A 26,447-nucleotide genomic window follows, 5' to 3' on the forward strand; every position below is an offset into this window, starting at 1 on the left:
ACCATGGAAAAGCATTTGGGTTTTATTTGCTAGTTTAAAGGGCTTAGAAAATGCTGATAAACACAAGCTGTTCTTGGAACTGAATGAGACATGCTTCTACCATAGGGTTTTCATCCGAGAATGACTCTTCCCCTGCAACAGTCCCTGTTGGGTCCCTTGTTGCAGACAAGTTCCGTGGGAACGCATGAAAAAGAGGCAAGGAAACAGTCCTCGTGGGAGACTAGTCTCCAAAGGCAGGCTTCTGCCGCTTCCTGTGAAGTTTATAAAGCATACTTCTCTTTGCTTACTCGTCCAGAGTGAAGTCAAAGGGTTCAAAGGCTTTCCGGAAGCGACGAGCTAGGGTCTCCTCCTCTTCCTTGCTGCTCTGACATTGCCTCCAGTCAGACTTGTCAGGAATATTAAGGATGGCTTCACTAGCCAGGACCTCCCTGCAGAAAGAGCACCAAGAAGTCAACATGGACAGTATCAGAACAAAACCCCATTCTCCCTCCATCCTTCTCCAGACAGAGAGCTCTCAACATCACCCAAAGAAGAGGTGCACATTCCTCTAACTGCTCTCCTGCCAAGCGCCATCTCTGCCATCCTAGCTATCAGAATCATGCCCAGCTCAGACTGACCACCTTCCTGACCCTTCAAACTCCATCTCCTTCTCCCACTCCTGAACAGCATGGAACATTACTGGAACTCAGAGAAGCAGCATGGCAGAGCACAAAGAGGACAGGGCCTGGTGTAAGAAAGATCAGAGACGGCTCCATCCTCGGCCCCGCAACTAGTCACCTGTGACGTAGCCAGGTTGCTTCATCTGAGTCCTGACTTCCTCACTGAAATGCAAGTAAGAGCTCCCGCCTTCCAAGTTCCTGTGAGGTCTGGAGACAGCACAACAAAGCCTTACCCTAGTTGTGTAGTCTGGTCATCCTAACGAGACCCTGACTTTGTGGAGGGCAAGCGCAGAGCCACACTGGTGCCACACCCACTCTGGCCAAGGCTCCCCGACACTCCTTCTAGAGGACCCGGGCCCAACGGCCCGAGTTCAGTGTCAACTAAGCAACTCAGGACTTGAGTCTCAGGACTAAAGAATAACTGCACACCCGCAAGCTGCCCTCGACGGCTCCAGTTTATCTACTTATTCTGACACACCAGAAATGATGCTACATGGCTCGTTTCCCACTTCCATAGTAGGAAGAAGAGGTAGAACAAAGCACACAAGTCTCTAAAAGTCAAAGAACCCAAGCTCAGCTTCTACCTCCCTGGGCAAACTTTGATCCTACTCTTTCAGATGTAAAGTGAAGAAAGAACCACCCTTGTTATACAGCTGGGGGGAAAAAATGCCATTTCAAGTATTTTGTGAACTAGGAAATGCAATATAATTATAATTAGTATTGTGAAAAACACTCAAGATTGAAAATACAACTCTCATGAGCACAAAACCATTCTGTGTGGCTTTACATGCCTAGGCGTTATCTGTAATCATGCACTTCTGTCGTCAGTGTCCATATCCACATGTTGCTAAGTCAAACAACAAAAAGATCATGTCAGGTGTCTGGAGCTCATAACACATGTGTTCCCATTTGACAGCTCTCTTTTTGAAAATGTAGGCCGGGCGCAGTGGCCCATGCCTGTAATCCTAGCACTTTTGAAGGCCAAGGAGGAAGAATCACTTGAGCCCAGGAGTTCAAGACCAGCCTGGGCCACATAGCGAGACCTCATCTCTACAAAAATAAAAAAATTAGCCAGGTATGGTGGTGCATGCCTGTAGTCCCAGCTACTCGGGAGGCTGAGGCAGAAAGATCACCTGAGCCCAGGAGGAGGCAGCTGCGGTGAGCTGTGATCACACCATTGCACTCCAGTCTGAGACCTTGTCTCAAAACAACCAAAAAAGAAAATGTAGACAACTACATGTACTGGACTTGTCCAACAGGGAACTATCTTGGATGCCTTCTAGGTTAGTTTGGAAGGGATCCACAGTTCACTCAAAGCCCAGTTCTAAGTAGGAAAAAAGTGCTGCCTTAGCAACAGATGCCGATATGGACACTGAAGACAGAAGTGCATGACTGCAGACACACCTGGGTGTCAAGCACACCCAGACACCAGCATGAGCTGCTGTCTCTGCACCTGTGCCCTCCCCTCCACCCTCCTCTTCTTGCCAGCAGCTTCCCGTGTTCACTGGCCTCCCCTCTGCAACTCCCTGTGTGAGTCTGCAGTCGTGTTATGCCTGACACGAGAGGCTGGAATGAAGCCCACCCCAGGCTGCTAGAACACCACGGAGCAACAAGGTTAAGCCCTCAAGTCCCGGGGCCCAGCAGGTCTGGGTTTGGACCTCTCACTGTATGACCATCGACAAGCTCTCGAACCCCTGGGAGCCGCGATCCAACACGGCAGCCACTAGCTTACATTCCAGCTGATTAAAATTCAATTAAAACTCAGTTGGGGGGGGCCACACAACATCCATAAGGGTGCCTGGTCTCAAAGCAGGCAAGAGGAGACCAAAGGAGGCCCAAACTTCACCTGTGCGATGTCCACTTGTATACCTAATCCTGAATTGTGTCCACACCTTTAAAGTAAAATAAGTATGTTAAAAAACCCAAAACCCAAGAAACGGAAACTCAGTCCTCCGCCACGTGAGCCACAGCCGGCCAGTGACGACGGCCCAGGAGTATGAGCATTTCCAGCACCGCTCATCTGGGTGACAGCACCTGCCTTGTGAAGACTGAACGAGGCGATGCCCAGAAAGCTCTTAGCACGAGGCCTGCACAGAGCACACGCTCAGCTCATGAGAGCACCTCACTTCCTTTGCCTGGAAGGCCCCACTACCCTCTACACGTTTCTCTCGGCTTCGGCGTCAACCCTCAGGAAGCCTGTCACCGAGCAGAAACGAGCTCTCTTCCCCCGATGTCCACAGCACCCAGTCCCCCAAACACTGGCATGGACGCTTCACATTCTGCTTGACCTGACTGTCACTCAGCTACATTCCCACGTGTCTCAAAACCCCTGCTCCCTTTGGGGCAAGTGCCGTTTGCTGTTTGGCTTTTATCAACCACTTTGTTCACAATAGGGCTAGTGAAAATACATCGAAAGGAAAAACATACGAACCTTCCAAACTGCAAAGGAAAACTCTTTTTGATTCTGTGGAAAAGCTTCTCTCCGGTGTCAAGTTCAACGTAAAAATATGCTGTTCCTGGCTGTGCAATCTAAAGCAAACAGTCGTATGGGGACACACAATGAAGCGTTAAGGAACGTCGGGCTTCCTGCTGCTCCCGGGAAGGCCCTGACTTCACGGTGATGCCTCTTGGCCTCCAGTCTAATCCACACCCTGTGGTCTGCACTGTCCACTGCCTGCCGCACACTTCTGGAGTCCTTCACGGTGCCACACCAGACCACGGTTCTCCCGAACATTACCACCCCCTCCAGCTTCACCTGCTTGATGTCAGAGTGCTCTGGGATTTCCAGCAGCTCCATCTGCTGCTCCTGTGCCTGGGTGACGAAGGCGTCTTTAATGTCATCGGTGGCGCAGCAGCTGAGTGGCACAGGAATGACCTGGGGCGGGGTTAGAAGTCCTGTGTGCGGGTCCCGCATCGGAAGCGCCTGCTCGGTCTCAGGAGTGGCAAACCCATCACAGGGGTGGAGACGCGCCCCTCAGCACAGCCTCTCCTCAGGCCAGACAGGCCCAGGCAGCCTGTCTGGTCGGACTTAAACTTATGGGATGGCGCCACGCGCCACGTGTGGGAGCCCATGTGGTGCAGAGAGAGCTTGAGAGACGCCTCGGTCACAAGCCTCGCCAGCTCCAGTGTCATGTATGTGGCAGAGTCAGGCCCACTTGGAAACTGAACAAGTGCGCCAAAAAGAAACCACCACCACGACAAGCACACTCCCATCGACACTCAACAGCAGCAAAACACTCCCCGCCAGCTCCTCCTGCCAGGACCCATCTCCCTGGGAACTTCCTCCATGGCCCAGTCCCTTCCTCAACAAGGAACCATCTTGCTGTTCACTTGCGCTGACCACGCTTTTCCCCGTGAAATCTCTGGGGTTATCAGCAGACGCTCTTTAACCTCTCAAGAGAGCCTTCTTTAAATATTAACGGGAAAGTTCACATTCAACACTGTAGCCATTAAACTCAAATTAACCGTTCTTTAACTACTCACTTCCCACTCGGAAGGTTCCCGCAGCACCTTCCAGGTCCCTGAGCACAGAGCACCCACCTGCAGCTGGAGGTGATGGCTCCTGTAGTTCCTCTCAAACAGAATGCACCGCTTCCCGCGGCTCCTGAAGAACCGCCGCAGCGTAGCCTTGTACTTCTCCACCTCCTCCACCACCTCCGCCGAGAGCTCCACCACCGACTGGTAGTGTCCGATGGGCAGGATGAGGACGTGGTCCTCGGCTAAGCCTCCTTTGGCCAGGGCGAGGTAGCACTGAGGACACAGCACACAGAACAGAGACGTCAGAGCTGCACACGGACGGGTAGGCCCAAGGGTACAGGGAGAAGGGCTCTCGGGCTCTTCGCAGAAACTCTCTAGCTTTCAAAGTCTGCTTTTAGAGGCCGTGGCAACAGCGCTCTGCAGTGTGTGCTGAAGGGGGGGGTGAGGCACGACCAATTTCCCTGCAAGTAGCAAGGGACTGGCAGCAGACGAGCCGGGAGGGGCGTCAAGCAGTCCCTGGGCTTCCAGCGTGTGGAGTAGAAGAGGCTGGGCGGAAACAGGCGGGCTTGCCCTCCCCAGCTCCACACTTTAAAACAGGTTTTCAGTCACGTGGGCTTAGCCACACAAGGTAACACCACAGATTTCAAAATGACCACTGGCCCATCCCCTGGTCTCAGTTATACCCCTGGGCTCACAAAAAAGGCTCAAACGACTCGATTGGCCTGAAGCTGCTGACTGAACTCAGAGAGCAAACATACAATGTAACAGGGTGGAAGGCAGGGAAAACCCAAACTCAGATGCATCCAAGGAAGCGGAAAGGATGGCTCCCAGCAGTGGATGGCGGCCTGGATAGCAACAGAAAGCATTTCCATGAAAACTAGAACGTGCAGGACTGTTGTACCAGAAGCTCCTAGAAGGGAAGCCGCTGTGGGTGAACACAGAAGGGCCCAGTGAACACCGAAGCAGGCAAACCCAGGCACTTCAGGGAGAAAATCCAAATACACCCGAGTATGGTCGGTCAGAGGCAAGGCTGAAGGAAGGGGCTGTTTCTTTCTCATCTCCAACAGAACGGCAGGACAGGTCCTGGAAGCAAACTGCAGCATGGCCGTCCCGGCCTGACTTGGCAGAGAAGGCTGAGCGCACTGACAGCGTTCATTGTTTTTTCCCTTGTTTTGAGTCGGAGTCTCACTGTGGCTCAGGCTGGAGTGCAGTGGCACACTCACAACCACCGCAGCCTCAACCTGCGGGGTTCAGGCAATCCTTCCACCTCAGTCTTCCAAGTAGCTGGAACCACAGGTGTGCAGCACCATACCTGGCTAATTTTTGATTTACTGTAGAGATGAGGTCTCGCCAAGTTGCCCTCGCTGGTCTTGAATCCTTGGGCTCAGGCAGTCCTCTCACTTCTACCTCCCAAAGGGTTGGGATTACAGGTGTAACAGAGTTCATTTTCCATAAGACTAAAATTTATCCAAACCTCATGGGCATGAAAACATTTTTTAAAATAATCACCATCTCCCACTGTGTATGTCTAGACCTCAGCTGCTATACTGTGCGGTACACACCTGAAGCCTGAACTAAGCGGCTCCCCTCCAGGCCCTGTGAATAGTTTCCCACGTCCCAGTCTCCTCATCTTGCAATCTCTTGTCCTCTAATTAATTTGCTCTACACTTGAATTATCTCTAACAATGGAGAAACAGGTCCTGAATGATCGTTTCTCCCACAAGTCAGCAGCATGAGTTTTGCAATGCCTTTTTGTTTCTGAGTTGGAGTCTCACTGTCACCCAGATTGGAGTGCAGCCTTGACCTGTGGGCTCAGGTGACCCTTCCGCTTCAGCCTTCCAAGTAGCTGGAACTACTTGGAAGGAGTGTGCCACACCCAGGTAATTTTTTAAAATTTATTTTACAGACAAGGTCTTGCCAAGTTGCCCAGGGTGGTCTGAACCCCTGGACTCAGGCAATCCTCTCGCCACAGAACGGGCCCTCGGACTGTCAGGATGAGTGGAGGAAAAAGTCACCCTCGGAAACCAAAATGAAGACAAATCAATGCAGCATGGATGACAGCGCCTGCCTGCAGAAACTGCCCTCCAAGAGGCTGTCCTGCAGCGTCCCGGGTTGTCACCAGAGAGCACCAGGGACTGGGTGCTCCGCAATGGACAAGACGTACTTGGCTGCTGGTCCGGAGGCAGGGAAGTCCAACAGCATGGCGCCCGCACCGGCCCCGAGGGCCTCCACACTGCATCACCCGTGGCGGAAGGGCAAGGGGGGCGACGGCGAGGAAACAAGCAGGGCTGAACTCGCCTTCCACGCAGCCACTGGCATGAGGACCGACCTGCTCATAGTGATAACACTGATGTATCCATGAGGACGGGGTATTACGTTTCCAACACGTGAACTACGGGGGACACATGCACACCACAGCAAAAGCAGTTTGTAAATATTTTCCTCAGGAGCCTTGGGGAACATCCGATCCTAGTCATGGGTGGCTATTGTGCTGAAAATCAAGCTTTCTTCACTCTGAATGGCCGACAGGAAACCCAGGGAATGAGGATCAAAGAATGGTATTATTTAATGTCTAACTGAGCCCTACTCAAGTGAAAGAACCAGGGAAATGTGAAACAGAATGACTTTCCTGTGAGATACACTCAGTTCACAAGGACTTGCAACAGCCTGAAGAAAATCTTAAGGCCATGCAGTTCTCAGTCTAATTCAGTGCTTCCCAAGCAACCTTCCTGTCATTATCTTGGGTTCCCAAATACTCACATCAGGACTGTGAATATGGGTATTCTTGTCCTTAGAAAGCTACATCCTCTACTACTGGGCAAAAGTGAGAATGTATCTTTTAAGTCTTTGATGTGATCAGGGAGTGTGAATCAGTTCCCAGTATTACATAATGCTGGATAAAAATCAATAAGCTCATTTCTACATCTTAAACTTTATAAAAATATCAACAATTTTTTTTTGGAGTTAGAGTCTTACTCTGTCACCCAGGTTGGAGTGCAGTGGCACACTCATGGCCACCCCAGCGTTGACCTGCTGGGCTCCAGCAATCCTTCCACCTCAGCCTTCCAAGTAGCCGGAACTATAGGCATGTGCCACCACGCCCAGCTAATTTTTTAATTTATTGTAGAGATGAGGTCTCACCAAGTTGCCTGGGCTGTCTTGAACCTGCAGGCTCAGGCAATCAGCCTCGGCCTCCCAAAGTGCTGGGATAACAGGCTGAGCCACCAAGCCCGACCAAAATATCAACATTTTTAACCCAACATAAGCATATAATCAACAGAAAGCTATCTTGTTAAGGTGAAGAAAATCCCTGTTTTAAATGGTGAGTAGTTAACAAAAGCAACTCATTACTCTCAAGTAGTACAGACTAAACATACAGCAAGTTCAAGAAGTATATGAAAGCATCACCCCAGGAGAACCATATTTTTTTATGAGAGAGAGAGGAAAGAGGGGAGCTATCTTGGAAAACTGGCTGTTGCTATAGTCAGTAAGAAGCATTGATGAGGATGTGGAAAAACAGAAACCCTCATATATTGCTGGTGGGAATATAAGCTGCTGTGGTCTTTTTGGAGAACAGTTTGGTAGTTTCTTAAAAAGTTAGACATAAGTGACCCAGCAATTTCATCCCTAGGTGTCAAAGCTAAAGAAATGAAAACATGTTTCCCTTTCTCTCCCTAATAGTTTTAAAACTAAAAAGAAAAAGAAAAAGAAAACACATGCAGACACTTGCGTGCAAATGTCTCATAGCAGCATCATTCCTAATAGCATAAAGGGGAAACAACCCAATGTCCACCGACTGACGCATGGATACAGATAACATGAAGTGTATTCATACAATGGAATGCAATCTGGCAACAACAGGGACAAAACACTGACACACGCTACAGCATGGACGAACCTCAAGAAGATCACACAAAGTAAAAGAACCAGGCACAAAAGGCCTCGTATTGTATGACTCCATTGGTAACAAATGTCCAGAAAAGGCAAACCTAAGTAGGCAGTAAGGGGACTAATTGCTGCCTGGGGCTGAGGGTAGGAACAGGGATCAACTGGAAGTGCTTTCGGGATCGTACTGCGGTGATGGAAATGTTCTCAAACGGCATCACACGATGGTGGCACGACTCAGTCAGCTGACTTAGATGTCAGGGACTCGCACACTTAAAATGGGCAAATGCCATAGCTCAATAAAGCCAGTAAAACACAAACAGGCACCTCCTTCTCCGTCAAAGGGCTGTGGACGTGACTCACATGCGTGCCAATGTTGACCACCAAATGCTTCTCCACTTCAGGGCTGGCCAGGCAAAACCAGCAGGGTCCTGGAGGCGGAGCTTCATGTGGAAGAAAGCCAGGTGTTACCACGGTCCACACACTGCAGCCCAGTTGCCCCACAGAAGCCAGCCCTGGCAGAGCTTTGTATCCTGTGCACACTGCAGCCAGAAAGGCCGGGGCCCGCTGCCCTCCTCACTGTGTCCCCCCCGTCACCACTTTCAAAGAAATTAAGTCTCCACTAGAAAAGCTCAGAATCTGTAACCGATGTACAGAGTAGGTGGGCGACCCCTGCTTGGATGATCACATCTTGACTAAAGCAACATGTCGCTGGCAACAGGTGGCCATGACAGACACTGACTGGGTGTCAGGAGCCCAATTTCAGTCCCACCTGTGCCACTGGCTGGACATGTGGCCTTGACTTGACCCCCTGCCCAAGTCAGCGTCTTGTTTGAAACTGGGGGTGTGTTCACCTGGGAGACCTCTGAACCAGGGTACTTACGAGGTTTGCGAGGCTGCTTTGGGTGAGGAGATCTGTTATCTCTGCCTGTGGATGAACGCTTCCTTCCCTGCTTTTCGCTCAAATCAAAGAAAAATTGACAGGCCGATTCTTCCTGGAATGGCCACAGGCAGAAGAGTAAACATTATCCAACTAGCCTCAGTTATGCAGCTAGGCCTGCACACACAAGCAAGCCTCCCTGCCACATCGGGTCCCTCTTTCCCTCAGCCCTTTCACCTGTCCTTGGGAAGCAAAGTATCTTCCCAGCCTGAGGCCTCACAGTGATACCGGGTAATGCTTACCCAAACCACTGCCAATTTCATCTCTTTGGACCAAACAAGTTAAAATGCACATTACAGAGCAGAGCAATTCTTGCCTAAAACAGAACAAAATGGGCCCACCTGGACTCCCTTTTCCTTTTTCTCTCAGTAAGAACATGGCATAGTCCCACAGTTTCACAGATCAAAAAAGTCTGATTCAGCTTTAAGTAAAGACATGAGAAGGCTGCTCACAAGGGAATAGAAGTCTGAGGAAGCCGACCAGCAAGGAAAGTCTTAGTCTTAGTAGGAGAAAAATTAATTTCAGAAAAATCTGCTATTACAGTTTCCTCAGAGTGAATCTTATTTCTTGACTAGCAATAAAACCACCAACTACACTGCTGGCCAGTGGCTAGACCCTTGCCTGAAGAGCTAAAAACAGATCATCGCTTTAGCCAGGGAAAGACCTAGCAAACAAAACTGTCATCCCAAGCTATGATCAAGGTTGGAAAAAGAAAGATTTCACATATGAAACTGTAAACTCCAAACTACAATAAAGAGCACTGAGCTTACTTAGTAGGAAAAAAAAAGATTTAGATTCTAAGAATTAAACCTGCCTTAAGTACTAAACTATAATCAGGGAAAACGCACACGCAATGGGCAATCCCACCCAGAAAAGCCCACCCCTCAGCCAGGACATACCGCAGGGGCGGGAATTGGCTTTCCTACGGATGCCTCCTGCCCCAGCTTTCGGTAAGGGTTTTCTGTGACGTCTGGAGGCTGTTTTACCAGTTCTGCTGCATCCATCAGTTTCATGGGCACAATACTGAATGCATAAAGATACTCAAGAGAAAAAAGAAATAACATTAGGAAAAATACTGTTTTATCTAAACGTAATCAACCTATTTTACTATAAAGATTTCACAGAAACATCTGAAATTCAGTAACATTAAAAAAGCAACCAGCACTCCTGTGGCTCACAGTAAATCAAATGCAAATTCAGTGGCCTCTGCGGGGGTGAACCAAGGGCTGAAGAAGAAATGAGCATCAAATCGAAGCCCCAGTCCTCACACAAACCAGGGGGTCTCAGCCAGACAGGGAACTGTAATTCTTCTCGGAGGGCAAAGTGTCACTACAAGGCCCAGAGGGACTTTCTCTGTCACCCTTGAAAACGAACTGCTCCATCTCCGAGTCCTTTATCTCTATGTACTTTGTCAACAGAATCACTGCACTGCCATTCTTCCTACCCAATGAAAACTACAATTGGACAATGTAGGATTTCTGTCTCTGATATTATACCAATTCTGCTACACACACTGATAAAATTTCCTTAGGGGCTAGCCAGCAAAGAAGCAAGCATTCATGTAAGTATCCAGAATCTTGAACTAATGGCACACATATTAAAAACTTAAGTTAAGATAGAAATAGGTCTGTGAACTTACTACTGACCAGGGAAATGCAAATTAAGTAACAATTATACACCATTTTTCATCTATCAGATTGGCAAAATCGTCAATAACAATTTGACACTATCCAGTGAAAACGTGGAGGGAAAAAACCACATTGCTGGTAGGGGTATATATATTGGAACAAAATTTCTAGGTGAATTTAATAGTACTTGCCAAATTAAAAAATATGTATACCCTTTAACTGAAGTCTGAGTTGCCTCTGGCTGAGGTTAATGTGTCCCTGAGAGTAAAAAAATAGACTGAAAATACTGAGTGCTAGTCAGTTTGAAAAGGAAATAAGAAAAAAATCAAAATCTAAACTTGCAAAGAACTGGACTGAAAAGCTTAACATAAAGAAAACAAAGTATGTAATTGCTTTTCTTTTGAATGCACGCTATCTGTGGCATGTTGCAGTACAATAATCTTCAGATTATTTACTCGCCTATTTGTTTCGCACTTGTAAAAGTGTTCTGATTATAGCTGCCGTAATCCATGATAAGCTGTTTTGGGCCCTGAAAAATCAGAAATGCTTTCAGGAAAGTTGAAAAAAACCAACTACTTTTTTCTTTCACCACCTGCACTGTTTTCCACAACAAAGCTAGATTCCAGGTATCATGAAGGTTTCCCCAAGCCAAGGAAGACTTAGGTAAGTCCTTGGGGAGATTTAATTATTTCAGCAAATGAAGGTGCTATCAGCAGCAAGCAAGAATACCTCTGAGGGCAAATTCCCAGATACCCAGAGATACCTGCATGGAGGTAGAAGGAAAGGAATGCCGCTCATTGGATATTCTGCCTCTATTCCACTGGGCCTGTTTCCCCAAATACTTCTCTGAAACTTCCTACAAAGGAACCAAAGAAACCTGACCTCTCACCGCTAGATCTTTGCAAAGCGTTGCTGAAGCTGCTGGGACCTTCCAGCGGGGAGAAGAGAAGATGTGAACACCAAGCTGGGAAAGAGAAGCCTCTACCAGGCAGATGACGAATGGTAGCCAACCACCAGATGCAAATCCTTACCTTCTTCTTTTCTGGGTTTCCAGCATTCGCCAGAGCGATGAACCGGGTGGCATGCTGTGCATTCTCCTGTAGAACAATATGGTTTCTAGAATATATGTGAGAGACAACAGGTTACCAACACTTCCACTTTTGAAATGCTATCACAAAATATGGAGACTCCACAGAGCATGGGAAGAGCAGAGGCCCTGAGTCCACCCCAAGTCACATGACTTCAGACAAGGCCCTGTCCAGAAAGTGGGTGGCAATCCTGACCTCCCAAGGCTGTGTTAGGAAAAGATGCAATCGTGTCTCCGAAAAGCATGAAAACTCCAACTTTTGGCTTTAAGAGTTGTGAAATTGCCAGGTACGGTGGCTCACGCCTGTAGTCCCAGCAGTTTGGGCAGAGACAAGAGGACTGCTGGAGCCCACAGGCTCAAGACCGGCCTGGGTAGCTTGGTGAGACCTCATCTCACAAGAAATCAAGCCGGGCGCAGTGGCTCATGCCTGTAATCCCAGCACTTTGGGAGCCCGAGGCGAGAGGACTGCCTGAGCCCAAGGGTTCGAGACCAGCCCAGGCAACATGACAAGACCTTGTCTCTACAATAAATCAAAAAACTAGCCAGAAGTGGTGGTGTGTACCTGTAGCTCCAGTTACTTGGAAGGCTGAGGCAGAAGGATCACCTGAGCCAGCAGGTCGAGGCTGTGGTGGCTGAGAGTGTGCCACTGCACTCCAGCCTGGGCGACAGAGTGAGACTACAACTCAAAAAAAAAAAAAAGAGTTGTGAAATTGGCAAAATGCTGGTAACTGCTAAAGCTGAGTGAGGGGGACATGAGGGTCCACTGCACCCCACCCCCTCTTATTCTGTGTAATAAAAAGTTAAAACAATAAAAACTAAAAATAAATATATTCCAAATGGAAAAAACATGTCTCAAGTAGTAATATATAGTATGACTTCATTATTCTAGGAAAAATATATGAGTATGTCACACCAAAAAATATGCAAACTATATATGCCAAAATACCCTTTTGAGCTTTTCTGTTTTAAAAGTATTCTAAGCCGGGCTCGGTGGCTCAGCCTGTAATCCTGCGCCTTTGAGTGGCTGAGGTGAGTGGACTACATGAGCCCGCGGGTTCGAGACCCGCCTGGACAACTTGGCGAGACCTCATCTCTACAATAAATCAAAAAATTAGCCGGGCGTGGTAGCGCACCCCTGTAGTTCCGGCTACTCGGAAGGCTGAGGCGGAAGGATCGCCGGAGCCCAGCGGGTCGAGACTGCAGTGACCGGGAGTGGCCACTGCACTCCAGTCTGGGCGACAGAGTGAGACTCCAACTCAAAAAAAAAAAAGTATTCTACACGAGTAACTATTAGCTGTAATTTTTAAAAAGCTTATGGTATTTTATAAATATATACACATATACACATATATATGGATAGACAGATAGATACACAGACATACATATAACTTTTAGTGAGATGACCATGAAAAATACAGATGTCAATCCTTACAGTCCTTTACTTTCCTCATGCTACAAAAATTTCCTGAGTCTGTCATGACAGATTTTATTTTTGTTATGTAGCACAAAGTCATTTTATATAAATACACAAATATGTCTTTTATATTCAACATGGCAAGACCTAGCCTCTACAAAAAATCAAAAATTAGCTGGGTGTGGTGGCACACACCTGTCATCCCAGCTACTTGAGAGGCTGAGGAGGATCACCTGAGCCCAGCAGCTCGAGGCCACGGTAGCCATCAGCATGCCACTGCATTCCACCATGGACGACAAACCGAAAAAAAAAACAAACCACTATCCGGGGTAGCATTCTTCATAAACAATATTTAAGATAAACAAGGGAAATGTCCTTCCAACTTTCTATCTATCCTTGCAGTTTCCCTGCAATATCAGTTTCCTATTGCTGCAACACATTACTGCCAACTTGTAACTTAAACAGGACATATTTATGATCTCAGGTAGCCTGACAGGCCTCCCTGGGCCAAAATCAAGGTGTTGGTGGGGAGTATTCTTTTCAGAGGTTGCAGGGCAGCGTTCATCTCCTTCTCCATCTTCTGGAGGCCACCACATGCCTGCCCCTGGCTCCACCCAAGCCAGCAGCGGCAGGCTGACTCCTCTCACCACTCCAACCGCCTGCAGGCATTCTTCCTGTGGACTCTCATCTGCACACCTCTCCATTTTTGTGGACTCTCATGCTTGTGGTGGGTCCCCCCAGGCATCCAGGACCATCTCCCTGTCCAGAGGCCAGCAGCCAGCTACTGCCGAGCTGATGGAGTCCATCTGCCACTTCGCTTTCCCCTTTGCTGTGCAAGCGGACGCACTGGCAGGCTCTGGGGATTATGGCAGGGACTTTGCCTCCCACGCTAGACAGCTTACTAGTGGACAGTGTCGGCAGGTGTCTCCACTGCACTAGTCACTACACGCATTCACGAAAGACACTTCTGCAAGGTGTTCAGAGGAAAGAATGCATCCTACCAACACCATGATTTTAGCCCAGGGAGACCTGTCAAGCTACCGTGAGGTCATAAGTACGTCTTAAGTTACAAAGTTGGTGGTAATATGTTACACAGCAATAGAAAACTCATGTTTTTCCTTATGTTTTCATAAACTGGGACTACAGGCCTTGCACGAGCATGCCCAGCCCTGAAAAGGAAAAAACTGACACAAGTTCTTGCTTCTCAAACTGAAATATTTCTAAAGTGATCACACTGAGATCTGAGTTTTCAAGACCATAGAAAGAGCTACAATAATTAAACAGTATTGTTCCTGCAGACCTGTAAACCTGCAGGGGTCTCAGAGTCCAATCCCTTGAATTTCAAGTTAGGGAACACACTCAGAGAAGCTGAACGACTTGACAGTCTTGCCTTCCAGTGCCTGACTGGCCAAATGGAACTGAAGCATTAGATGGCTAAAAATGAACAAAGGCAGTTTGCACAGAAGATCCCGGGCAAATTCTTCAAAAAGCCAAAGAAAATGAAACGACTGTCCTGAAGTACTCACCGATATGGAAGCCTCTCATAGTAGGTCTTTTCCAAAGCAGCAAAATGGTATCTTGGCTTCAGGTCTGTGGCAAGACTGGAGACCAAAGCAGAACCACATTTTTTGGTGTCGACGTCTCCCTAGCAAACAGAAGCTCAGTCACCTATACAGACCCAAGAGTAACCAAGCAATGCAAAGAGATAGGAAGACATTTTGTAATGCCCTTAAAATTTACACAAGAACACAAGCATGGGCAAGATGTGCACAGTCAGAAAAATCCAGCAAATGAGGGAACTGGACTATGAGGAATGCAGAAATAGGAACAACTACTGGAAGCCAGAGGTCAAAAGGTAACTCCATGCTGATACCCAAAACACAGATTACTATAACCTTAATCCCGCGCCTTTGGGAGGCTGAGGTGAGTGGATTGCCTGAGCCCGTGGGTTCGAAACCTGCCTGGACAGGCGAGACCTCATCTCTACAATAAAATAAAAAATTAGCCAGGTGTGGAAGCGCACGCCTGTAATTCCAGCTACTCGGAAGGCTGAGGCGGTAGGATCACCGGAGCCCAGCAGGCGAGGCTGTGGGGGCCGGGAACGGCCACTGCACTCCAGTCTGGGCGACAGAGTGAGACTCCAACTCAAAAAAAAAAAAAAGAAAAAGAAAACAAGCTGTCTCTCTGGACCACAAACTGGGCTTCCAGTTGGCAATGCACCTGAAGTTCTGACAATTCAGATAGTCGGTCAATGCAGAAAACCAAAAGTAAAGCTAGGCTTCAGGGCCCCTGGGACACATAGGGTATCTGGCACAGAACATTCCAGGTCTTCTTCCCGTCAGCATAGAATCCTTCATTGTGCTTCAGCAAGGAGTGGCAGCTTGCAGAAGGGCTGACCCACACCCTTGTTATGAAGACTGTAAGCACATGAAGGCTTGTCCCCAGCACATTCCTAGCTTCTGATGACAACCCATGACAGACCTCTCACCCATGACCTTATTTGTGAACCCTATTCTCAGAGAAGGCATTCGCTGGAAATGAAGAAATGACCCACATCGGTTTTCCACTAAGTGAAGATGCCCCTCTCTGGTCTCCTGCCTGCTTCCTGCAGGTTTCTGCTGCAGGGAGGGAAGCAGCCCTGAGGCCAGTCGTAGCATCTCAGGGGTCAGTGAACTGTGCTTGTCTCCCGCATAAAGGAATGACATGGCCATCTGTAACTCTGATCAAAGTCCTCCTGTGGCTCCCCAGGGAAGGGGCCTCACTTCCTCACGCTTCCTTGCAGAGCACCACAGGCGACCCTCCCCGCCATCGGCACCTCCACAGCTCTCCCCAGGGTCCTCCCTCGCTCTATGTCCTTGTGTTGCCACCAGCACTGCCTGTTCCACTCCAGGTGAGGAGTGACCACCGGTTTGGTGGAAAGGAAGAGTGCACAGACCCTGTTCCCCGCAACATCCCTTCGACAACGCCTGGCATCTCATGGGCCTTTTTGGCCATGGACACACGGTGCCAAGGCTGGCAGGGGGTGGCCTCCAGGGCCCCCTGCTGGATCAAGATGGCCCCGAGCCTGCTCACGGAGACTAGTTCCAAGATGAGTCTACAGTTGCCTGCGCTGAAGCTCAGCTGGTGCTTTCAGCCCTCACACAGCCTCCCCAAGGGCATGTCTCCACCAGGGCAGCGTTTCACTCTTCAAGACCACTTACTGATCAAACGCGGCAGTGAGCTCCAGTGCATCCCAGTCCCAGAGTGTCCCTCCCCACGAGCGAAGTACCAAGTCTTCAATACCTTGTTCCTCATCTTTAGATCACTAGCCTCAATGCCAGCTTTTGGCATTCTGAAAAACATTCTAATTTAAAATATTCTTCCATTTTGAAAAACACTCTGATAGCTAAAAAGTAATCATATGAACAGAAGGAGAAAACATAACTGCAGAGCTGCCATTACCTGCAAATCTCTTCACTGAAAATGAACCCTCAAAACAAAGTAAGGGAAGGCTTGAGAAGAGGCACCTGAACCAGAGAGTATAAATAACCATTCGGGGTCAAGCTCAGGGAGGCCGAGGCCAGTGGACTGCCTGAGCCTGCAGATTCGAGACCAGCTTGGACAACTTGGCGAGACCTCATCTCTACAATAAATAAAAAATTAGCTGGGCCCATAGCACACACCTGTAGTTCCAGCTACTTGGAAGGCTGATGCTGAAGGATCACTGGAGCCCAGCAGGTCGAGACTGGGGTGGCCATGAGCGTGCCATTGCACTCTAGCCTGGGCAATGGAGTAAAACTTCAAGTCAAAAACAAAAAACAAAAAACAAAAAAAGAACCATTTGGGGGCCAGGTGTGGTGGCTCACGCTTGGAATTCCAGCACTTTGGGAGGCTGAGGTGAGAGAATCGTTTGAGCCCAGGAGTTTGAGACCGGCCTGGGCAACACAGTGAGATCTAGTCTCTACAAAAAATGAAAAAGATAATCAGACATAATGATATGTGCCTGTAGTCCTAGCTAATCAGGAGGCTAAGGTGAAAGGATCACCTGAGCCCAGGGGGTCAAGGCTGTGGTGAGCTGTGATTGTGCCACTGCACTCCAGCCTGGGGAATAGAGACTCCAATTTAAAAAAAAAACAAAACCAAAAACCATTCACTTGTAGTCAAGATTTCAGCAATGTCATCTGCAAATCATACTTCTGTAAAATAGCTTTTGCTTTGGTCAGATCACATGGCTCTAAGACTCCTAAAACATTTCACAAAAGGTTTCTAGTGAAAGGTACCAGGGCTAAATTATGTGATATGAAGAGCAAGAGCCACAAGCCCACTTATGCCATGCAACGTGCTTTTAGAAATGCCAGCTGAACAGGCGCTACTCACAGAAGGATTCCCGAAGGTCCCCACATACTTGGGCCACGGGGATGTGAGCAAGATATCAACACCCTTAAAGTGGGAGGTGGAACACAACGTCGTTCTCAGGGAAGACACATCCTTGGGACTGAAACTGTAACCCGGGACGGGCTCATGCAAGGACTCTGTCCCACTGAGGTACACAATCTGCAGCCCCGAGCTTCCAGTGAAGACACCTTTGCGACCTGGGTTCAAAGAAAAACGAGCAAGTTGTAGTCCAAACTGCAGAACGAAACGCCATCAGCACGGTGCTGCACCTCCCCTGCTACGACTTGCCCATGCCCCTGTGTGTACACGCCTGGAGGAGGAGCTCTCCTGAGGCCCCTCTGGCTGTCCTGGGCAACATGGGGCGGCGACCACAGGATTCCTGCTCAGTAGTGTGAGCAGCCCTCACGTGGAGGCTGTGGAAGCCCACGGGCCAGGCTGTTGATGCCAGGTGCCTCATAAATATCACTGAAAAAAATGAGGAAGCAAAAGATTTTTTAAAAGGTTTCTTGCCTTCTAAAGAAGACTCTACATGGCCTAGAAGAACTCAGACACCCAGAAACAGGAAAAGGCAAGGAGAAGGCAAAGCTGTTACAGTTGTAAGGCTGCCACAGGCTGGGAAGGATGTGCTCTTAGGCAGGCAGCAATCTCCAAGGCAAACAACATCTGGAAAGAGCACCTGTGAGAGAAGCCCAGAGACCTCCTCCTCCCTAGAGTTCCTCCAGGAGAGCAGCCTCGATTTCACTCCCTCCCGTCGCCTCCAGCCCACGTACCCTCAACCATCACTGCCCTTTCATCTCCTGACTGTCTTCTTCTTAACTTGCTTTCTCTGTGGGAAAGGACACGTGCACTCATCCTCCGAAATGAACACACACACTAAGAATTCCCCCCGCTCCGTTCTGAATGTCTGAAAAGAGCAGCCCGTGCCCTCTAAGTACTTTACCTCTTAATTAACCCACGGCAAGCAGTTCACCTCTCCCACTACGCTCTGAAAGGTCCCTGTCACCCTGTGTTCATCAGTGGCCTCTTCTCCTGAAACTGCGCACGCTACACTTAGATTCTGTGCACCTGACAGTGTCTGCATCTCTCCCAACAGCCCCCTCTCGGCTATATTCTTCATCTTTATGGGACCAACTCCCTACAGCCAACACTCTTCAACACTGACACTCTCGAAAGAACTGTCACTTCCAAACAGATGTCAAATGCCTCACCAGCACTTCAGGCTCACAAGCACATGCTCATCGTCAAGTTCACCACTCACTCCTCCTCCTGAATCCAAAGAATCTGTTTCATAGAAAAAACCCAAGTACCTCAGCTTCCCTTTCCATTCCTGGCACTAATTCATAGAGTAAAAGGGCTGCCAAATATCTACAGCCGTGCTCTCAATCCAAAACCAAAAACTATACCAAGAACTGCCATAAGACAGGTCCATGTTAACATCTACAAAAACCGAATTTCAAAAGGCACATCTAATGCAGTTAAAAACAGCAGTGCGGCGGTTCATACCTGTAGTCCCAACACTTTGGGAGGCAAAGGTGAGAGAACTGTCTGAGTCCAGGGGTTCAAGACCAGCCTGAGCAACTTGGTGAGCCCTCATCTCTACAATATATGAAAAAATTAGCTAGGTATGGTGGCGCACGCCTGCAATTCCAGCTCCTTGGAAGGCTGAGGCGGAAGGATGACTTGAGCCCAGCAGGTCGAGGTTGTGGTGGCTGTGATCGTGCCACTACACTCCAGCCTGGGCGACAGAGTGAGACTCCTACTGAAAAAAACAAACAGTGCTCGCTTCAGCAGCACGCATACTAAAATTGAAATGGTGCAGAAGCCAAGAGCAGTGGCTCATGCCTGTAATCCCAGCACTCTGGGAGGCTGAGGTGAGAGGACTGCCTGAGTCCACAGGTTCGAGGCCAGCCTGGGCAGCATGGTGAGACCTCGTCTCTACAACAAATCAAAAAATTAGCCAGGCATGGTGGCACACACCTGTAGTTCCAGTTACTTGCAAGGCTAAAGTGGAAGGATCGCCTGAGCACAGCCTGAGTGCAGCAGGTTGAGGCTGCGGTGGCAGTGAGCATGACACTGCACTCCAGGGTGAAACTCCAACTCAAACACAAACAAACAAAAAAAACAGTGCAGAGAAGAAGAACATGGCCCTGCATACGGTGGACATGCAAATTGATAAAGTGCTCCATATTAAAACAGGAATAATAAACAAACAAAAATCCCTCCCTCAGTTTTTTGCTTAAAGGAGCCCCACATAATTGCAGCAAGATGGGACTGCTAACATGAGGCCCACAGTCAGAAAGAGAGAGACTAAGACCCAGAGGTGGGAGAAAGCGGTGGGCCTTTATAGCAAAGGACAGGTAGAGGCTGCTAGAGGAACGAGCCCAAGAGGAAGTGAGCTGAATGATCAAGAGGGTTTCTGTCGACGGACAGCAGGTGAGAGACAAAAGCGAGTGGACGGGACTTTTGAGAACGGTCAAGCATCAAAAGAACCACTAAGCATTTACAGGGTGTGGAGGGAATGTGATGCTGGAACTGAAGAATGTACCTGGAACCAGGAAAAGGACAGGAGAAAGAAAAGCAAACCAAGGGATGAGCACTAACAACTTAAGCTGCTGAAACACTGGCGTGAAACGCAGAACTGTAACTAGCTGGGAGCCTAACAAACAGGTAAGCTGCATACTTACCTAGCAAGGTTATACGGCAGGGCCACGTACGCGGAACTGCCTTTACCTGAACACAGTGTATACCTTAAATATGCCCTACACACAGACAAGAAGCGTATCCCTCTAGTTGGCCAAGAGTGTGTACTGGGTTGTGGGATCAAAGGGGGGCTGGGGAAAGTTGAGAGACAATAAAGGAAGAATGTCACTGTCCCAAGGGCACAGACACAGATATGGGGAAAAATCCCTCTAACCCTCATTCTCAGGCAGTCATGGCAAAAAAATTCAGCCAAAAATTTCTTACAAGACTAATTCCCAAGAACACTATATTTATATTATGTTCAATACAAGCAGAAAAAACCTCCACTTACCTAGATAAGTAATGTTCTCAGCCAATTCACACCCATCATCCTGGAAATATTTCATTGTTTCCTGGTTGTTGGCGCCGAGCACACACGTCTGGATAGGAGCTAATGAGAGAAGCAGATGGGGTGCCAGTTACCAGATCTGCTCTGGAACCTCAGACCTGCTTCTCCAGAGGAAAAGCACTCACAGCAAGTGCCAAGAGACCGGGCGCTCACACCCCCCATGGCAATCCTCATAGCAGCTCACCACCAAGGACACTCTACACCCAGCCCTGGGGCTGGACTATCGATGGTATCACCAGCTGATGACACCCGTCTTAAAGAGGAGGGTAGCTGCTGAGAACAACACGGGTCCTCACGCCACAATGAAAAACACAATCAGCAGAAAGGGGAAGGGATACGTATTTAAACTGGGTGTATTTATTCAGTTCCTGCCAGACTAGGAGAATACTGTCTTCTGGAATGAAACTGAACCAAATTCAAAATGTGAACACAGAGGTCAGGACAGGCATTCTTCCTAGCTCAACACAGAGCTCAAAAGGGAAATTCCTAAATAATTAACACGTGCAAAACAACCTGACAAGAACTGCAGCCCTTGAAAGTCTGTTAGAGTCGGGCTCGGGGGCTCAGCATGTAATCCCGCACCTTTGGGAGGCTGAGGTGAGTGGATTGCCTGAGCCCGCGTGGGTTCGAGACCCGCCTGGGCAGCAAGACCTCATCTCTATAATAAATCAAAAAATTAGCCGGGCATGGTAGCGCGTGCCTGTAATTCCAGCTACTTGGAAGGTTGAGGCGGAAGGATCGCCAGAGCCCAGCAGGTCGAGGCTGCGGTGGCTGGGAGTGGCCACTGCACTCCAGTCTGGGCGACAGAGTGAGACTCCAACTCAAAAAACAAATCGTTCGCTAAAAATAAAAATAGATTCGTACCTTTCTTGCCGCCAGTCTTATACTCCTCCCACTCAGCATCTGGGGTGGAGCCAAAGAAATTTCCTACACACAACAGCAGCTAAAATAAGTTTTTTAAACAGATAGATGAGATTTTTAAATACCAAACAGTACACAATTGATAGCAACATTCAACTGATTATCCTACTTAGTGGCCTTAAACCAAATGTTTATTCTCAGTTTGCAATTTCAATACACAATTCTTCAGCAGCAATCTTAAGAGTCAGCAATTCTATCGATTACTAAATTTTAGCTCACTGGCTGTCAAATTCAAGTTGGAGATGGGGAAGAGGGAGACAGGGAACCCAACTTTTTAAGAGGTCAGAATCCAAGTGTTCCTCATACTTCCCCTGTCCCACTCAGCCGCCTCCAGCAATCTCCACCCTCCTCCTCCCAAGCATATAAATACAGAGAAACAGACCTTGAAAGAATCCCCGTGCCTTACAAAACTTACAACATTAGACACTCTGAGACTCAGGCGTAAGAAACACACTTCCTGCCTATTGTCTTTACTCAAACCTTTAGCCCAGCGAGCAAATGCTCCTCACCCCCAGGATCCTCCCTGCTCTCTGGAGTTTACGGTCCAGCTGGACCCATACGTAACGCTCGCACAGGGCTCTCCACTTGGGAAGCATCTGCACACATGTCAGCTGACTGAATCCATACCCTATACTCAAGCGGATCTGTGCTTCCCAGGCCCGGGGCCAAAATCATCTAGGGAAGTCTTCCTAGTTTGTCTCCAGTTTTTTGTACAGTGATAAAGTAGCAAGATTCAGATTCAAGAAGTATGAAAGGTCTATAGTGAATAACCCCCTCCTCCCCACCCACCCCCTCCCCCGACTCCACTGCTACTGAGTCCCCACGCTCACAGAAGCAACTCAGTCTCACAAGGCTGGAAACCAGTAAAGGAGCCCAGACTTTAGGATGTCTAACTACAATGGTAAAACTAAATTCAGCAAAAAAACATCTTACATCGAAGTTTCCACTTTTCTTCTGAATTGCTCGAACTCGGTTGAATAAAACATCAAACTTCCCTTCCACATCTCCGCAAGCCAAGCTGCAAACAAGAGACGAGCATTACAGCGACTCAGGGAACACTTGTGGGCCCGCCAGAGGTGGCACACCTGGTCTTCTAGATTTGGCAGGTACATGAGCCAGTCTCTGGGGGGACCTTGCGAGGTTCAGCACGTGCAACCACCAGCACTCCTCGAGGCCATCCAGCACCTCACCCGCCATCGCTGACACGAAGCGGATCAGGTCCTCCACACCGAGCTGGCTGCTGCTCCTCATGCCTGGGTTCTGTGGATGGGTCTACCGCCAACTGGATCACCAAGAGTCAAAATTCCCCCAGCTAGTCACCAAGTCCCACCAACCCCTTTTTTCAAGCATCTTTCACACATTCATTCTGTCCTCATTTCCACTGTCACCGTCTTAGCTCAGGGCTTCAGTCATTCATTCGACAAACATGCACTGGACGCCTACAACACGCTAAGTACAACATGCCAAGCAGCTCGTTAGGAGGACGAAGCCGGGGAAGACTCAGTTCCAGCCTCAAGGAGTTTACCCTCAGGGAAGGTTCATTATGAATTCAGTTGCTCAGTCATCATAAATTCATTAAAAAGCAGCTATAGGAGGAGATCTGTGTGAAGTGTTAAGGGCAGGAGGCAGAAAATGGCAGCTAAGGTTGGTGGGAGGACTGGCCCTAAGTTGAAAAGTGACTTGTTCTAGCATTTCTGCATTTTTCCAATTCTGATTTGTATAGTTTTCCCACAGCTCAAATCATTTTCTTAATGTCTTTCAGCTCACCTTGAAATATCATTTTATTGTTTTGTTAGCATGTCTCTCGGGTGTACTTGTATCGTCCACCTCCCTGAACGTTTTCAAGCAGGGTAGTGACATGATCTTATCTGCTTTAGAAAGATCGTTTCAGTAACAGTGAGATGGTCTGCAGGAGACTATAAGCAAAACATCGACAAGAAGAATTGATGAAAATGGGGAGGGGAGGAGGGAAGTCAGACAGAAAGTGAGGGAGAAGCAGTGTGAATACGCAGGGCTGAGCATCCTGGCATGGCACAGGCAGAATGACAAAGAAACACAACAAATCTGGCATCAGACACAAAGCAGAGAACAAGCTTGTGCTTCCTCTAATGCCTTATCTTCTTCCCGTCCATCCGACCTAAAGCTATCGGTTTAATGTTCTTTCCTCAAAAACATTCAGAGGATCCCCCGCAGCTTTCCACAGACCCCTATCAGCCTTTCCAGGCTTCCTCCAGGTTTCCTCCAGGTCAATCTGATCACTCTCTGCCACTCTGGGGCAGTTATCTCTCCTATTAGTCCTAAGAGTAATCCTATGCTTATCCAGAGTCTATGTTTGTCTCATTCTTCAAGGCCTAGCACATCTCTGAAGCCTCCTGCCTGGCTCAGAAAGTCACTTCCTTCTCAAAGTCTCAAGAACCTGGTTCGAGATCTGCCTGGGCAACTTGGCGAGACCTCATCTCTACAATAAAAATCAAAAAATCAAAAAATAGTCTCAAAAACCCATGTCACAGCATTTCAGAGCAAGCTCTGTCATATAAAAAATACTATTCATACAGTTTTTTGGGTTTTTTTGAGTTGGAGTCTCACTCTGTTGCCCAGACTGGAGTGCAGTGGCCGCTCCCGGCCACCGCAGCCTCGACCTGCTGGGATCCAGCGATCCTTCCACCTCAGCCTTCCAAGTAGCTGGAACTACAGGCGCGCGCTACCATGCCCGGCTAATTTTTTGATTTATTAAGAGATGAGGTCTCACCAAGTTGCCTAGGCAGGTCTCGAACCCGCGGGCTCAGGCAATCCACTCACCTCAGCCTCCCAAAGGCGCAGGATTACAGGCTGAGCCACCGAGCCTGGCATTTTATTTGTCTTTTGAGCTCCACCTCTTTTAGGAAGACCTCCAGTTCACACAATTTACTAATGTCTAGTGCTCCCACAGGAACTTGCACTTCGGTCAAGCAGTTGTCAAGTGGAATTATCCTTGTTTCTAAGAGGCCCACTGTCTGGCCTAGATGTCATAAGGTGCCTCCTCCCCAGGCCAATGTGTATCTTTGTAGCTTCGTTTTTAACAAAATAGTTTTTGATTTGTTTTGTTTTTCTTTTTCTTTTTTTAGTTGGAGTCTCACTCCATTCCCCAGGTTAGGGTGCAGAGGCACGCTCACGGCCACCCCAGCGTCGACCTGCTAGGTTCAGGCGACACTTCCACCACAGCCCCCCAAGTAGCCAGAACTACAGGTGCACAGTACCACACCTGGCTAATTTTTGATTTATTGTAGAGACGAGGTCTCATCAAGTGGCCCAGGCTGGTCTTGAACTCGTGAGCTCAGGCAATCCACTAGCCTCAGCTTCCCAAAATACAGGGATTACAGACTAAGCCACTGAGCCCAGCCCAGTGTACTATTTTTTTTATCTTTTATGTCACATTTTTACTGTACCTTTTCTGTATTTAAACACAAAAATACTGTTTTGTGACAGTTGCCTGCAGGACTCAGTACAGTCACGTGCTGTACAGGCTGGCGCCTAGAAGCAACAGACGAGACCACACAGCCCAGGAGCGTGTAGGCTAGCTAGACCACCCAGGTTTGTCTGAGGACACTCCTGATGTTCACACAGCAGCAAAGTCACCCAACAAGCTGTTTCCCAGAACGTGTCCCTACCATTCAGGGATGCGATCCTCACTGTGACTCCGAAGAAAACACTCTCCTCGTGCGCCCTCCCAGAACTGCCAACCTTTTCTTCCCAGCATTTACCACGACCCTGTTTACATCCATCTGGTTGGTCTCTTCACCGCCTGTTCCCCTAGAACACGCTCTCCACTGAAGCAGCAGCTCCACCTGCTTCCACCCCACCTGGCCCACCGCGGCTCTCCACGAGTCCGTGTTGAACGCAGTCCTCTCCTCACCACCCATCGCCACTCCTCCCCAAAAAAGGGTGCCAGGGAGGCCAGACGCAGTGGCTCACGCCTATAATCCCAGCACTTTGGGAGGCCGAGGTGAGAGGATTGCCTGAGCCCGCGGGTTCGAGACCAGCCCGGGCAATTTGGCGTAACCTCATCTCTACAATAAATCAAAAAATTAGCCGGGGCGCAGTGGTGCATGCCTGTAGTTCCAGCTACTTGGAAGGCTGAGGCGGAAAGATCGCCTGAGCCCGGCAGGCCGAGGCTGCGGTGGCCGGGAGCGTGCCCCTGTACTCCAGCCTGGGCTACGGAGTAAGACTCAGATAAAAAAAAAAAAAAAAAAAAAAAAAAAGAATGTCATGGCCGAATGTGGTGACACACATATGTAATTCTAGCACTTTGGGAGGCCGAAAGATTGCTTGAGCCCAGGAGTTCAAGACCAAGACCAGCCTGGGCAATACAGTGAGACCTTGTCTCTACCAAAAACAAAAAAACAAAAAACTAGCTGGGCGTGTAGTCTCAGCTACTCAAGGAGGCTGAGGCGGAAGGATCGCCTGAGCCCAGGAGGTCGAGGCTGCCGTGAGCCATGATCGTGCCCCTGCGCTCCAGCCTGGGCGACAGAATGAGGCTCCAGCTCAAAAACGGGGGGGGGGACACCAGGGAAGGGTCCCTACCTGTTCCCCCGCCCACCGCCCGGGGCCCCATCGGAAAGCACTTGCGTCAATAAACACCCGGGGCTAGGGGAGACACGGCCGGGAGACGACGTGCCGGAGGCCAGGCCCGCCTAAGACGGAGGCGGCCTCACTCCGGAGCGTCCACCTCTTCCAGGGACCGGCGCCAAGAGTCCCCGCTCGAAGGCGAAAACGGCCGGGAGAAAAGGTCGATCCCCGCCGGGCTCCGACGTGACCCGGGCTCCCCGGCAGCCTGCACCTGCCGCCTGGTCCTGGTCCCCTCCCGGGGTGCGAAAGACCCCCGGCCGTCTCCACACCCACACGCACACGCGCGCACAGGCTCCCGGGCAAGGCCACTCACATGCGCAGCGGCTTCTGTGCCATCCGTCCGAAGGGCCGGGGAGCGGGCGACCACCT

The 26,447-nt window shown here is 49.1% G+C and overlaps 1 protein-coding gene across 4 annotated transcripts; it reads right to left on the reverse strand.

Annotated features, from left to right (window-relative positions):
- Positions 1-26,447, reverse strand: CWF19L1 (CWF19 like 1, cell cycle control (S. pombe)). Of its 4 annotated transcripts, XM_021713826.1 has the most exons (14): positions 26,392-26,417; positions 22,407-22,491; positions 21,417-21,495; positions 20,496-20,594; positions 17,447-17,661; positions 14,617-14,735; positions 11,621-11,705; positions 9,861-10,001; positions 8,905-9,016; positions 8,385-8,464; positions 4,200-4,409; positions 3,415-3,534; positions 3,091-3,188; positions 1-428 (listed from the first exon to the last, which is right to left on the reverse strand). In XM_021713826.1, exons 1-14 carry the CDS (start codon positions 26,412-26,414, stop codon positions 284-286), a joined length of 1,611 nt encoding a protein of 536 aa, XP_021569501.1. In that variant the 5' UTR covers positions 26,415-26,417; the 3' UTR covers positions 1-283. The 4 variants fall into 4 exon arrangements, with proteins under 4 accessions (XP_021569501.1, XP_021569502.1, XP_008059057.1 ...); XM_021713827.1 differs by lacking the exon at positions 3,415-3,534; XM_008060866.1 differs by lacking the exons at positions 21,417-21,495; positions 22,407-22,491 and having other exon boundaries at positions 26,392-26,447.

This window comes from Carlito syrichta, unplaced genomic scaffold (assembly GCF_000164805.1).
Source record: "Carlito syrichta isolate Samal-C Ts95f unplaced genomic scaffold, Tarsius_syrichta-2.0.1 Scaffold304751, whole genome shotgun sequence".
Taxonomy (NCBI): domain Eukaryota; kingdom Metazoa; phylum Chordata; class Mammalia; order Primates; family Tarsiidae; genus Carlito; species Carlito syrichta.

Excerpts from the sequence above, each read along its gene's own strand:
- CWF19L1 (XM_021713826.1), bottom strand. The coding sequence starts at position 26,414 with ATGGCACAGAAGCCGCTGCGCAT. Across the intron at positions 22,492-26,391 it reads GCACAGAAGCCGCTGCGCAT|CTTGGCTTGCGGAGATGTGG; the intron begins GTGAGTGGCCTT and ends TCTTGTTTGCAG. Across the intron at positions 11,706-14,616 it reads TATGAGAGGCTTCCATATCG|AAACCATATTGTTCTACAGG; the intron begins GTGAGTACTTCA and ends CATATATTCTAG.